The sequence below is a fragment of the Rhamphochromis longiceps genome, linkage group LG7, assembly GCF_057381845.1.
Source record: "Rhamphochromis longiceps isolate RC_006_pf linkage group LG7, R_longiceps_female_GT1.1, whole genome shotgun sequence".
NCBI lineage: Eukaryota > Metazoa > Chordata > Actinopteri > Cichliformes > Cichlidae > Rhamphochromis > Rhamphochromis longiceps.
Window position 1 is genome coordinate 47,064,070 of NC_140563.1, and position 12,319 is coordinate 47,076,388.

Sequence of the window (12,319 nt, forward strand, 5' to 3'; positions counted from 1 at the left end):
GCTAAAGAGGTCTTTAGGGCTGGTACATTTATAGGTCACTGCAGCTAAATCCTCACACTCTAGATGATTCTAGCTGTTGGGTGAGAGTGTAACATGCTGTGTGTACTGTGTCATGTTCCTGTGACAGACTCTGCCAACAGAGTGGTGTACTGTAACTGGTGCAAGCTGAAAATGATTTGGTCCAGCAGCTTATTCAGGCTTTATTTGATAAAACTTAGGCCATGACTCTGGAAAAGCAAGAAAATGCTTGCAGGTTCCTCAGTGTTATGACATCTCGTAAGCTGCTGTTCCTTTAAGACTAATCAGCTCTAATATGTGCTTTGATCCTCCTGCAGGGCCTTTTGTCCATCCTTCGGCGGCTGAAGCAGGCTCCAGAGCAGGAAGTACGCTTGCTGCTGTTAGGGTTGGATAATGCCGGCAAGACCACTGTGCTAAAACAGCTGGCAGCCGAAGACATCAGCCACATCACCCCCACACAAGTACACACATCCACACTCTCTCACATGCACAGAAATGTAGAGTCCTGTCATTTTTAGAGCCTTTGAATTCTCCTGCTGCAGATATTAAGCATCTGCGATACCTTTCTTAAGGGCTTTAACATCAAGAGCGTGCAGTCCGCAGGCTTCAAGCTGAATGTTTGGGACATTGGAGGTCAGCGCAAAATCCGACCATACTGGAGGAATTATTTTGAGAACACAGATGTGCTGGTACATACGTAGTCTTCATAATATCATTTTTTTTCTGTGTTCTGATCAGTTTGTTAATATCTACGACTGTATTGCGTGCAGATCTATGTGATTGACAGCTCAGACAGGAAACGGTTTGAAGAAACAAGTCTGGTGAGCTCCATAAATACGTTTACATTTTAGGGAGGCACAGTAGTCATCTTCTGATAAGGTTGAAGGTTAGAAGGCATTCAGGAGCTGTTGGAATTAGAAGCTGATCAGGGATGATCGGCAGTATGATGTTGTGTTGCTTCTCAACACGTCTCAGTGGTTTTTCTGTTGGCAAATACCATTAGAACAAGTGTATGTGTCTGCACCGTGTTACAGGAGCTAGCTGAGTTGCTGGAGGAGGAAACGCTCGCCATGGTGCCGTTGCTAATCTTCGCCAACAAGCAGGACCTGATGACAGCTGCTCCAGCGTCAGAGCTGGCAGAAAGTCTCCGTCTGCACACAATACGGGATCGCATGTGGCAGGTGCAGGCCTGCTCGGCGCTCACTGCAGAGGGAATTCAGGTAAACATAGAAACGGACACAGTCTGCAAACGCAACATTGCACACACAGCAAGGGTTGGGATAGTTGCCTGCAGCCGCTTTCGGAAGTCAGGGAATGCTGGGATTTATTTTACCTGTCCTGGTCTTAAAAAACGGGCTAGAGGGACTGAAGTTTGTTTAAGTAAATCACGTTACGATGAAATAGAATCATTTAACCGCGTTATGGTAGATTTCTAAACACAACCTATAATACCTTTAGATAGCAAAAATAAAATCAGTACAGTTCAATGGAGTAAAATGACACAAAGGAAGCACAATAAAATAGAAATATGCAGAATAATTAATGAATACAAATCTAATTAAAGCTGCAAGCAGCGTTATGAGGGCCCTCGCACCCCCGGCGCGTCGAGCCACGCCCAACACCTAAAACCAGCACCTCCGATCGATGTCACATTGATGGAATTCATGCATTTAACCACCAGCTAACATTTCAACTCATTCATTCATGATTAGCTAGTCGTTCCACTAGGTGGCACTCTAACCATTATGTACAAATGGCATAACAAACATTTCCGAACTCGAGTCTCATTATGCCTGCGACCTTTGGGTGAGATTGGACATTGTGTTTTTGAGTAACAGCAGATTACTGCGTTTTGGCGAGTGATTGAGAGTCTACGTGCCGCCATGACCACCCCGTTTCCCTGAACGTAAAAAGCTTCGCAATTTAACAACACAAAGGTCTTTGGATTCCACACACTGAAGAATAGTGCAATATGATGAAATCCCTTGGAGGAGTTCGTCAAAGAACGATGCCTGAAAAGAGGGGAAAATGTTGCCAAAATTGCACATTAATTTTAAAATGGCTGACTTCCTGTTGGATTTGGGATATTGCTCCAAGAGACTTTTTTGTACATCTTGATATCTCCTATAAGCTTACCAGGTTTCAGACTCATACATAAAACACAGAGCAGGGGCTGTGATTTTGAAATTTTGTAGGGGGCGCTGTGGAGCCATTTTGGGATATTCAATGAAAATGATCACATGCCAACAAAGCGTTCATCCATTTGGAGGTGTGTGCCAAATTTCAAGCCTCTATAAACTTGCCAAGACCCTCAAAAGCCACTTCATCTTTCATGTTGAACAGCATTGCCACCAGGGTGCGCCGTTCAGTTTAAAGTCACAATTTTTGCACTGAAGCATCACGAGGGACTGATGGTGATATTCACCACTTTTGAGGTGGCCACGATGAACCTGTGAAAATCAGTACAACAAAATTAAAGCCATGACATTTCCTGTTGCCACTAGGTGGCGCTGTCCGTATTTCCGACAATGGGCACATCAATCTGTTCAGGGCGCGTCTGACATCATGCCTGTAAAGTCTGGTACTGATCAGACTGGATTTCATTGAGTTATACTAATTTGTTTCTTCATGGCGTGACATCAAAGTTCGCCATGCTGCTGGGGTCACACCCTTTGGCGAAAACTCACAGTTTTCACTGTAACCCAAGACCAACTCCTTAAGGCTTTCCTGGAGAAATTTGAGGCTGCAGATGTCACCCATCACTATACTGTACCCCAAAGTGTAAAACATGACATTTCCTGTTCCCACTAGGTGGCGCTGTCCCTGGTGTCAAATATGGCAGTTGAAATATGTTCAGGGGTGGAGCCTTATCATATGTGTGCTCTTTGGTCCAGATCGGAACATGTATGACAAAATGAGAGGCAATAAGATTTTCATGGCGAGTCATCGAAATTCGCCATGGCGCCACGGCCTCATAGTATTGTGAAAACTCAAAAGCTCCGCAATTTAACATGGCACAAGGGTGTAGTTGACACTGTCCAAATTTGAAGGTTATGAAATGAAACCCCAAGGAGGAGTTCGCAAAAGTTCGAGGCATGGAAACGGTAAAATCAGAGCCAAAATGTCACATTCAATCCAAAATGGCGGACTTCCTGTTGGGTTTAGGACATTGCCATAATAGACTTTTTTGTTCGACTCTGAACGTTATATAGGTGTACCGACTTTCAAACATGTAGGTGATACCCATACCGGGGGCTCGCATTTTTCATTTTTCTAGGTGGCGCTACTGAGCTAATTTTCCCTGGCCATGTCTGAGAACATTAAAATACGTAAATTTTCACCAGACCTGACGCGTGTGCAAAATTTCATGAGTTTTCGAGCATGTTTAGGTCCTCAAAAGGCCGATTCATTTGCCGAAATAATAATAATTAAAGCTGCAAGCAGCGTTATGAGGGCCCTCGCACCCCCGGCGCGTCGAGCCACGCCCAACACCTAAAACCAGCACGTCCGATCTGATGTCACATTGATGGAATTCATGCATTTAACCACCAGTTAACATTTCATTTGGTTCAACCATGAGTATAGTCGTCCCACTAGGTGGCGCTCTAACCATTATAGACAAAGGGCATAACAAACATTTCCGAGCTCGAGTCTCATCACGCCTGCGACCTTTGGGAGAGATTGGACTTTGTGTCTTTGAGTGACAGCATATTACTGCTTTTTGGCGAGTGATTGAAACTCCACGTGCCGCCATGACCACCCCGTTTCCTTGAACGTAAAAAGCTTCGCAATTTAACATCACAAAGGTCTTTAGATTCCACACACTGGAGAATGGTTCAATATGATGAAATCCCTTGGAGGAGTTCGTCAAAGTATGAAGCCTGAAAAGAGGGGAAAATGCCGCCAAAATTACACATTAATTTTAAAATGGCTGACTTCCTGTTGGATTTGGGATATTGCTCCAAGAGACTTTTTTGTACATCTTGATATTTTCCATAAGCTTACCAGGTTTCAGACTCATAGATGAAACACAGAGCTGGGGCTGATGTTTTGAAATTTTGTAGGGGGCGCTGTGGAGCAATTTCGCGCTATTCAAGGAAAATGGTCACATAACTAGAAAGCCTACATCCATTTGGAGGTGTGTGCCAAATTTCAAGCCTCTATAAACTTTCCAAGTCCCTCAAAAGCCACTTCATCTTTCATGGTGAACCGCGTTGTCACCAGGGTGCGCCGTTCAGTTTAAAGTCACAATTTTTGCACTGAAGCATCACGAGGGACTGATGTTGATATTCACCGCTTTTGAGGTGGCCACGATGAACCTGTGAAAATCAGTACAACAAAATTAAAGCCATGACATTTCCTGTTGCCACTAGGTGGCGCTGTCCGTATTCCCGACAATGGGCACATCAATCTGTTCAGGGTGGGTCTGACATCATGCCTGTAAAGTCTGGTACTGAACAGACTGGATTTCATTGAGTTATACTAATTTGTTTCTTCATGGCGTGACATCAAAGTTCGCCATGCTGCTGGGGTCACACCCTTTTGCGAAAAGTCACAGTTTTCACTGTAACCCAAGACCAACTCCTTAAGGCTTTCCTGGAGAAATTTGAGGCTGCAGGTGTCACCCATCACAATACTGTACCCCAAAGTGTAAAACATGACATTTCCTGTTCCCACTAGGTGGCGCTGTCCTTGATGTCAAATATGGCAGTTGAAATATGTTCAGGGGTGGAGTCTTATCATATGTGTTCACTTTGGTCAAGGTCAGAAAATGTATGACAAAATGAGAGGCAATAAGATTTTCATGGCGAGTCATCGAAATTCGCCATGGCGCCACGGCGTCACCGTATTGTGAAAACTCAAAAGCTCCGCAATTTAACATGGCACAAGGGTGTAGTTGACACTGACCAAATATGAAGGTTATGAAATCAAACCCCAAGGAGGAGTTCGCAAAAGTTCGAGGCATGGAAATGGCAAAATTAGAGCCAAAATGTCACCTTCTCTTCCAAATGGCGGACTTCCTGTTGGGTTTGCGTCAATGGGCCCACTGACTTTTTTGTTCGTCTTGGCATGATACACATGTGTGCCAAATTTCATACATGTAGCTCAAACGATGTGGTCGTAGGGCTGCATTTAACAAGGCATAGGTGGCGCTCTAGAGCCATTTCCCAGTGCTCATATGTAAAACCATTAAAATACAAAATTTTTCACCAGACCTGGCATGTGTGCAAAATTTCATGAGTTTTTGAGCATGTTTAGGCCCTCAAAAAGGCCCTTGTTTCGCCTGAATAATAATAATAATAATAATAATAATAATAATAAGAAACGGAGCAGATACAATAGGGCCTTCGCACTCTCGGTGCTCGGGCCCTAATTAAAGCTGCAAGCAGCGTTATGAGGGCCCTCGCACCCCGGCGTGTCGAGCCACGCCCAACACCTAAAACCAGCACGTCCGATGTGATGTCACATTGATGGAATTCATGCATTTAACCACCAGCTAACAATTCAACTCATTCATTCATGATTAGTTAGTCGTTCCACTAGGTGGCGCTCTAACCATTATGTACAAATGGCATAACAAACACTTCCAAGCTCGAGTCTCATCACACCTGAGACGTTTGGGAGAGATTGGACATTGTGTTTTTGAGTGACAGCAGATTACTGCTTTTTGGCGAGTGATTCAAACTCTAAGTGCCACCATAACCACCCCGTTTCCCTGGACGTAAAAAGCTTCGCAATTTAACATCACAAAGGTCTTTAGATTCCACACACTGGAGAATGGTTCAATATGATGAAATCCCTTGGAGGAGTTCGTCAAAGTATGAAGCCTGAAAAGAGGGGAAAATGTCGCCAAAATTACACATTAATTTTAAAATGGCTGACTTCCTGTTGGATTTGGGATATTGCTCCAAGAGACTTTTTTGTACATCTTGATATTTTCCATAAGCTTACCAGGTTTCAGACTCATAGATGAAACACAGAGCTGGGGCTGATGTTTTGAAATTTTGTAGGGGGCGCTGTGGAGCAATTTCGCGCTATTCAATGAAAATGATCACATGACAACAAAGCCTACATCCATTTGGAGGTGTGTGCCAAATTTCAAGCCTCTATAAACTTTCCAAGCCCCTCAAAAGCCACTTCATCTTTCATGGTGAACCGCGTTGCCACCAGGGTGCGCCGTTCAGTTTAAAGTCACAATTTTTGCACTGAAGCATCACGAGGGACTGATGGTGATATTCACCGCTTTTGAGGTGGCCAAGATGAATCTGTGAAAATCAGTACAACAAAATTAAAGCCATGACATTTCCTGTTGCCACTAGGTGGCGCTGTCCGTATTTCCGACAATGGGCACATCAATCTGTTCAGGGCGGGTCTGACATCATGCCTGTAAAGTCTGGTACTGATCAGACTGGATTTCATTGAGTTATACTAATTTGTTTCTTCATGGCGTGACATTAAAGTTCGCCACGCCGCTGGGGTCACACCCTTTTGCGAAAAGTCACAGTTTTCACTGTAACCCAAGACCAACTCCTTAAGGCTTTTCTGGAGAAATTTGAGGCTGCAGATGTCACCCATCACTATACTGTACCCCAAAGTGTAAAACATGACATTTCCTGTTCCCACTAGGTGGCGCTGTCCCTTATGTCAAATATGGCAGTTGAAATATGTTCAGGGGTGGAGCCTTATCATATGTGTGCTCTTTGGTCAAGGTCAGAAAATGTATGACAAAATGAGAGGCAATAAGATTTTCATGGCGAGTCATCGAAATTCGCCATGGCGCCACGGCCTCATAGTATTGTGAAAACTCAAAAGCTCCGCAATTTAACATGGCACAAGGGTGTAGTTGACACTGTCCAAATTTGAAGCTTATAGGACCAAATCCCAAGGAGGAGTTCGTTAAAGTTCGAGGCATGGAAACGGTAAAATCAGAGCCAAAATGTCACCTTCAATCCAAAATGGCGGACTTCCTGTTGGGTTTAGGACATTGCCATAATAGACTTTTTTGTTCGACTCTGAAAGTTATATAGGTGTACCGACTTTCAAACATGTAGGTCATACCCATACCGGGGGCTCGCGTTTTTCATTTTTCTAGGTGGCGCTACTGAGCTAATTTTCCCTGGCCATGTCTGGGAAGATTAAAATACGTAAATTTTCACCAGACCTGACGCGTGTGCAAAATTTCATGAGTTTTCGAGCATGTTTAGGCCCTCAAACGGCCAATTCATTTGCCGAAATAATAATAATAATAATAATTAAAGCTGCAAGCAGCGTTATGAGGGCCCTCGCACCCCCGGCACGTCGAGCCACTGCCAACACCTCAAACCGGCACGTCCGATGTGATGTCACATTGATGGATTTCATGCTTTTAATCACCAGCTAACATTTCATCTTATTCAACCAGGATTATAGTCATGCCACTAGGTGGCGCTCTAACCATTATTGACAAATAGCATAACAAACATTCCCAAGCTCGAGTCTCATCACACCTGCGACCTTTGGGAGAGATTGGACATTGTGTTTTTTAGTGACAGCAGATTACTGCTTTTTGCGAGTGATTGAAACTCTACGTGCCGCCATGACCACCCCGTTTCCCTGAACGGAAAAAGCTTCGCAATTTAACATCACAAAGGTCTTTAGATTCTACACACTGAAGAATGCTTCAATATGATGAAATCCCTTGGAGGAGTTCGTCAAAGTATGAGGCCTGAAAAGGGGGGAAAATGTCATCAAAATTACACATTAATTTTAAAATGGCTGACTTCCTGTTGGATTTGGGATATTGCTCCAAGAGACTTTTTTGTACATCTTGATATCTTACACAAGCTTACCAAGTGTCAGACTCATAGATGAAACACAGAGCAGGGGCTGATGTTTTGAAATATTGTAGGGGGCGCTGTGGAGCCATTTTGCGCTATTCAAGGAAAATGATCACATGACAACAAAGCCTTCGTCCATTTGGAGGGGTGTGCTAAATTTAAAGCCTCTATAAACTTTCCAAGCCCCTCAAAGCCACTTCATCTTTCATGATGAACCGCGTTGCCACCAGGGTGCGCCGTTCAGTTTAAAGTCACAATTTTTGCACTGAAGCATCACGAGGGACTGATGGTGATATTCACCGCTTTTGAGGTGGCCACGATCAACCTGTGAAAATCAGTACAACAAAGTTAAAGCCATGACATTTCCTGTTGCCACTAGGTGGCGCTGTCCGTATTTCCGACAATGGGCACATCAATCTGTTCAGGGCGGGTCTGACATCATGCCTGTAAAGTCTGGTACTGATCAGACTGGATTTCATTGAGTTATACTAATTTGTTTCTTCATGGCGTGACATCAAAGTTCGCCATGCTGCTGGGGTCACACCCTTTCGCGAAAACTCACAGTTTTCACTGAAACCCAAGACCAACTCCTTAAGGCTTTCCTGGAGAAATTTGAGGCTGCAGATGTCACCCATCACTATACTGTACCCCAAAGTGTAAAACATAACATTTCCTGTTCCCACTAGGTGGCGCTGTCCTTGAGGTCAAATATGGCAGTTGAAATATGTTCAGGGGTGGAGCCTTATCATATGTGTTCACTTTGGTCAAGGTCAGAAAATGTATGACAAAATGAGAGGCAATAAGATTTTCATGGCGAGTCATCGAAATTCGCCATGGCGCCACGGCCTCATAGTATTGTGAAAACTCAAAAGCTCCGCAATTTAACATGGCACAAGGGTGTAGTTGACACTGTCCAAATTTGAAGTTTATAGGACCAAATCCCAAGGAGGAGTTCGTTAAAGTTCGAGGCATGGAAATGGCAAAATTAGAGCCAAAATGTCACCTTCTCTTCCAAATGGCGGACTTCCTGTTGGGTTTGCGTCAATGGGCCCACAGACTTTTTTGTTCGTCTTGGCATGATACACATGTGTGCCAAATTTCATACATGTAGCTCAAACGATGTGGTCGTAGGGCTGCATTTAACAAGGCATAGGTGGCGCTGTAGAGCCATTTCCCAGTGCTCATATGTAAAACCATTAAAATACAAAATTTTTCACCAAACCTGGCATGTGTGCAAAATTTCATGAGTTTTTGAGCATGTTTAGGCCCTCAAAAAGGCCCTTGTTTGGGGTGAATAATAATAATAATAATAATAATAATTAAAGCTGCAAGCAGCGTTATGAGGGCCCTCGCACCCCCGGCGTGTCGAGCCATGCCCAACACCTGAAACCAGCACGTCCGATCTGATGTCACATTGATGGAATTCATGCATTTAACCACCAGTTAACATTTCATTTGGTTCAACCATGAGTATAGTCGTCCCACTAGGTGGCGCTCTAACCATTATAGACAAAGGGCATAACAAACATTTCCGAGCTCGAGTCTCATCACGCCTGCGACCTTTGGGAGAGATTGGACATTGTGTCTTTGAGTGACAGCATATTACTGCTTTTTGGCGAGTGATTGAAACTCCACGTGCCGCCATGACCACCCCGTTTCCTTGAACGTAAAAAGCTTCGCAATTTAACATCACAAAGGTCTTTAGATTCCACACACTGGAGAATGGTTCAATATGATGAAATCCCTTGGAGGAGTTCGTCAAAGTATGAAGCCTGAAAAGAGGGGAAAATGTCGCCAAAATTACACATTAATTTTAAAATGGCTGACTTCCTGTTGGATTTGGGATATTGCTCCAAGAGACTTTTTTGTACATCTTGATATTTTCCATAAGCTTACCAGGTTTCAGACTCATAGATGAAACACAGAGCAGGGGCTGTTGTTTTGAAATTTTGTAGGGGGCGCTGTGGAGCAATTTCGAGCTATTCAATGAAAATGATCACATGACAACAAAGCCTACATCCATTTGGAGGTGTGTGCCAAATTTCAAGCCTCTATAAACTTGCCAAGTCCCTCAAAAGCCACTTCATCTTTCATGGTGAACCGCGTTGCCACCAGGGTGCGCCGTTCAGTTTAAAGTCACAATTTTTGCACTGAAGCATCACGAGGGACTGATGTTGATATTCACCGCTTTTGAGGTGGCCACGATGAACCTGTGAAAATCAGTACAACAAAATTAAAGCCATGACATTTCCTGTTGCCACTAGGTGGCGCTGTACGTATTCCCGACAATGGGCACATCAATCTGTTCAGGGTGGGTCTGACATCATGCCTGTAAAGTCTGGTACTGAACAGACTGGATTTCATTGAGTTATACTAATTTGTTTCTTCATGGCGTGACATCAAAGTTCGCCATGCTGCTGGGGTCACACCCTTTTGCGAAAAGTCACAGTTTTCACTGTAACCCAAGACCAACTCCTTAAGGCTTTCCTGGAGAAATTTGAGGCTGCAGGTGTCACCCATCACTATACTGTACCCCAAAGTGTAAAACATGACATTTCCTGTTCCCACTAGGTGGCGCTGTCCTTGAGGTCAAATATGGCAGTTGAAATATGTTCAGGGGTGGAGTCTTATCATATGTGTTCACTTTGGTCAAGGTCAGAAAATGTATGACAAAATGAGAGGCAATAAGATTTTCATGGCGAGTCATCGAAATTCGCCATGGCGCCACGGCCTCATAGTATTGTGAAAACTCAAAAGCTCCGCAATTTAACATGGCACAAGGGTGTAGTTGACACTGTCCAAATTTGAAGTATATAGGACCAAATCCCAAGGAGGAGTTCGTTAAAGTTCGAGGCATGGAAATGGCAAAATTAGAGCCAAAATGTCACCTTCACGTCCAAATGGCGGACTTCCTGTTGGGTTTGCGTCAATGGGCCCACTGACTTTTTTGTTCGTCTTGGCATGATACACATGTGTGCCAAATTTCATACATGTAGCCCAAACGATGTGGTCGTAGGGCTGCATTTTACAAGGCATAGGTGGCGCTGTAGAGCCATTTCCCAGTGCTCATATGTAAAACCATTAAAATACAAAATTTTTCACCAGACCTGGCATGTGTGCAAAATTTCATGAGTTTTTGAGCATGTTTAGGCCCTCAAAAAGGCCCTTGTTTGGGGTGAATAATAATAATAATAATAATTAAAGCTGCAAGCAGCGTTATGAGGGCCCTCGCACCCCCGGCGCGTCGAGCCACGCCCAACACCTAAAACCAGCACGTCCGATCTGATGTCACATTGATGGAATTCATGCATTTAACCACCAGCTAACATTTCAACTCATTCATTCATGATTAGTTAGTCGTTCCACTAGGTGGCGCTCTAACCATTATGTACAAATGGCATAACAAACACTTCCGAGCTCGAGTCTAATCACACCTGAGACGTTTGGGAGAGATTGGACATTGTGTTTTTGAGTGACAGCAGATTACTGCTTTTTGGCGAGTGATTCAAACTCTAAGTGCCGCCATAACCACCCCGTTTCCCTGGACGTAAAAAGCTTCGCAATTTAACATCACAAAGGTCTTTAGATTCCACACACTGGAGAATGGTTCAATATGATGAAATCCCTTGGAGGAGTTCGTCAAAGTATGAAGCCTGAAAAGAGGGGAAAATGTCGCCAAAATTGCACATTAATTTTAAAATGGCTGACTTCCTGTTGGATTTGGGATATTGCTCCAAGAGACTTTTTTGTACATCTTGATATCTCCTATAAGCCTACCAGGTTTCAGATTCATACATAAACCACAGAGCAGGGGCTGATATTTTGAAATATTTTAGGGGGCGCTGTGGAGCCATTTTGCGCTATTCAATGAAAATGATGACATGACAACAAAGTCTTCATCACATTGGAGGTGTGTGCCAAATTTCAAGCCTCTATAAACTTTCCAAGCCCCTCAAAAGCCACTTCATCTTTCATGGTGGACCGCGTTGCCACCAGGGTGCGCCGTTCAGTTTAAAGTCACAATTTCTGCACTGAAGCATCATGAGGGACTGATGGTGATATTCACCGCTTTTGAGGTGGCCACGATGAACCTGTGAAAATCAGTACAACAAAATTAAAGCCATGACATTTCCTGTTGCCACTAGGTGGCGCTGTACGTATTCCCGACAATGGGCACATCAATCTGTTCAGGGCGGGTCTGACATCATGCCTGTAAAGTCTGGTACTGAACAGACTGGATTTCATTGAGTTATACTAATTTGTTTCTTCATGGCGTGACATCAAAGTTCGCCATGCTGCTGGGGTCACACCCTTTTGCGAAAAGTCACAGTTTTCACTGTAACCCAAGACCAACTCCTTAAGGCTTTCCTGGAGAAATTTGAGGCTGCAAGTGTCACCCATCACTATACTGTACCCCAAAGTGTAAAACATGACATTTCCTGTTCCCACTAGGTGGCGCTGTCCCTGGTGTCAAATATGGCAGT

The 12,319-nt window shown here is 43.9% G+C and overlaps 1 protein-coding gene across 1 annotated transcript in view; it reads left to right on the top strand.

The window, feature by feature from the left end:
* LOC146666116 (ADP-ribosylation factor-like protein 3) overlaps positions 1 to 12,319 on the top strand; it is a 71,246-nt gene that overhangs the window by 908 nt on the left and 58,019 nt on the right. The window contains exons 2-5 of the mRNA XM_085411304.1: positions 336 to 479; positions 591 to 707; positions 789 to 839; positions 1,053 to 1,238. Of these exons, the coding sequence (XP_085267430.1) occupies positions 336 to 479; positions 591 to 707; positions 789 to 839; positions 1,053 to 1,238 (498 nt within the window). The remainder of the gene's footprint in view (positions 1 to 335; positions 480 to 590; positions 708 to 788; positions 840 to 1,052; positions 1,239 to 12,319) is intronic.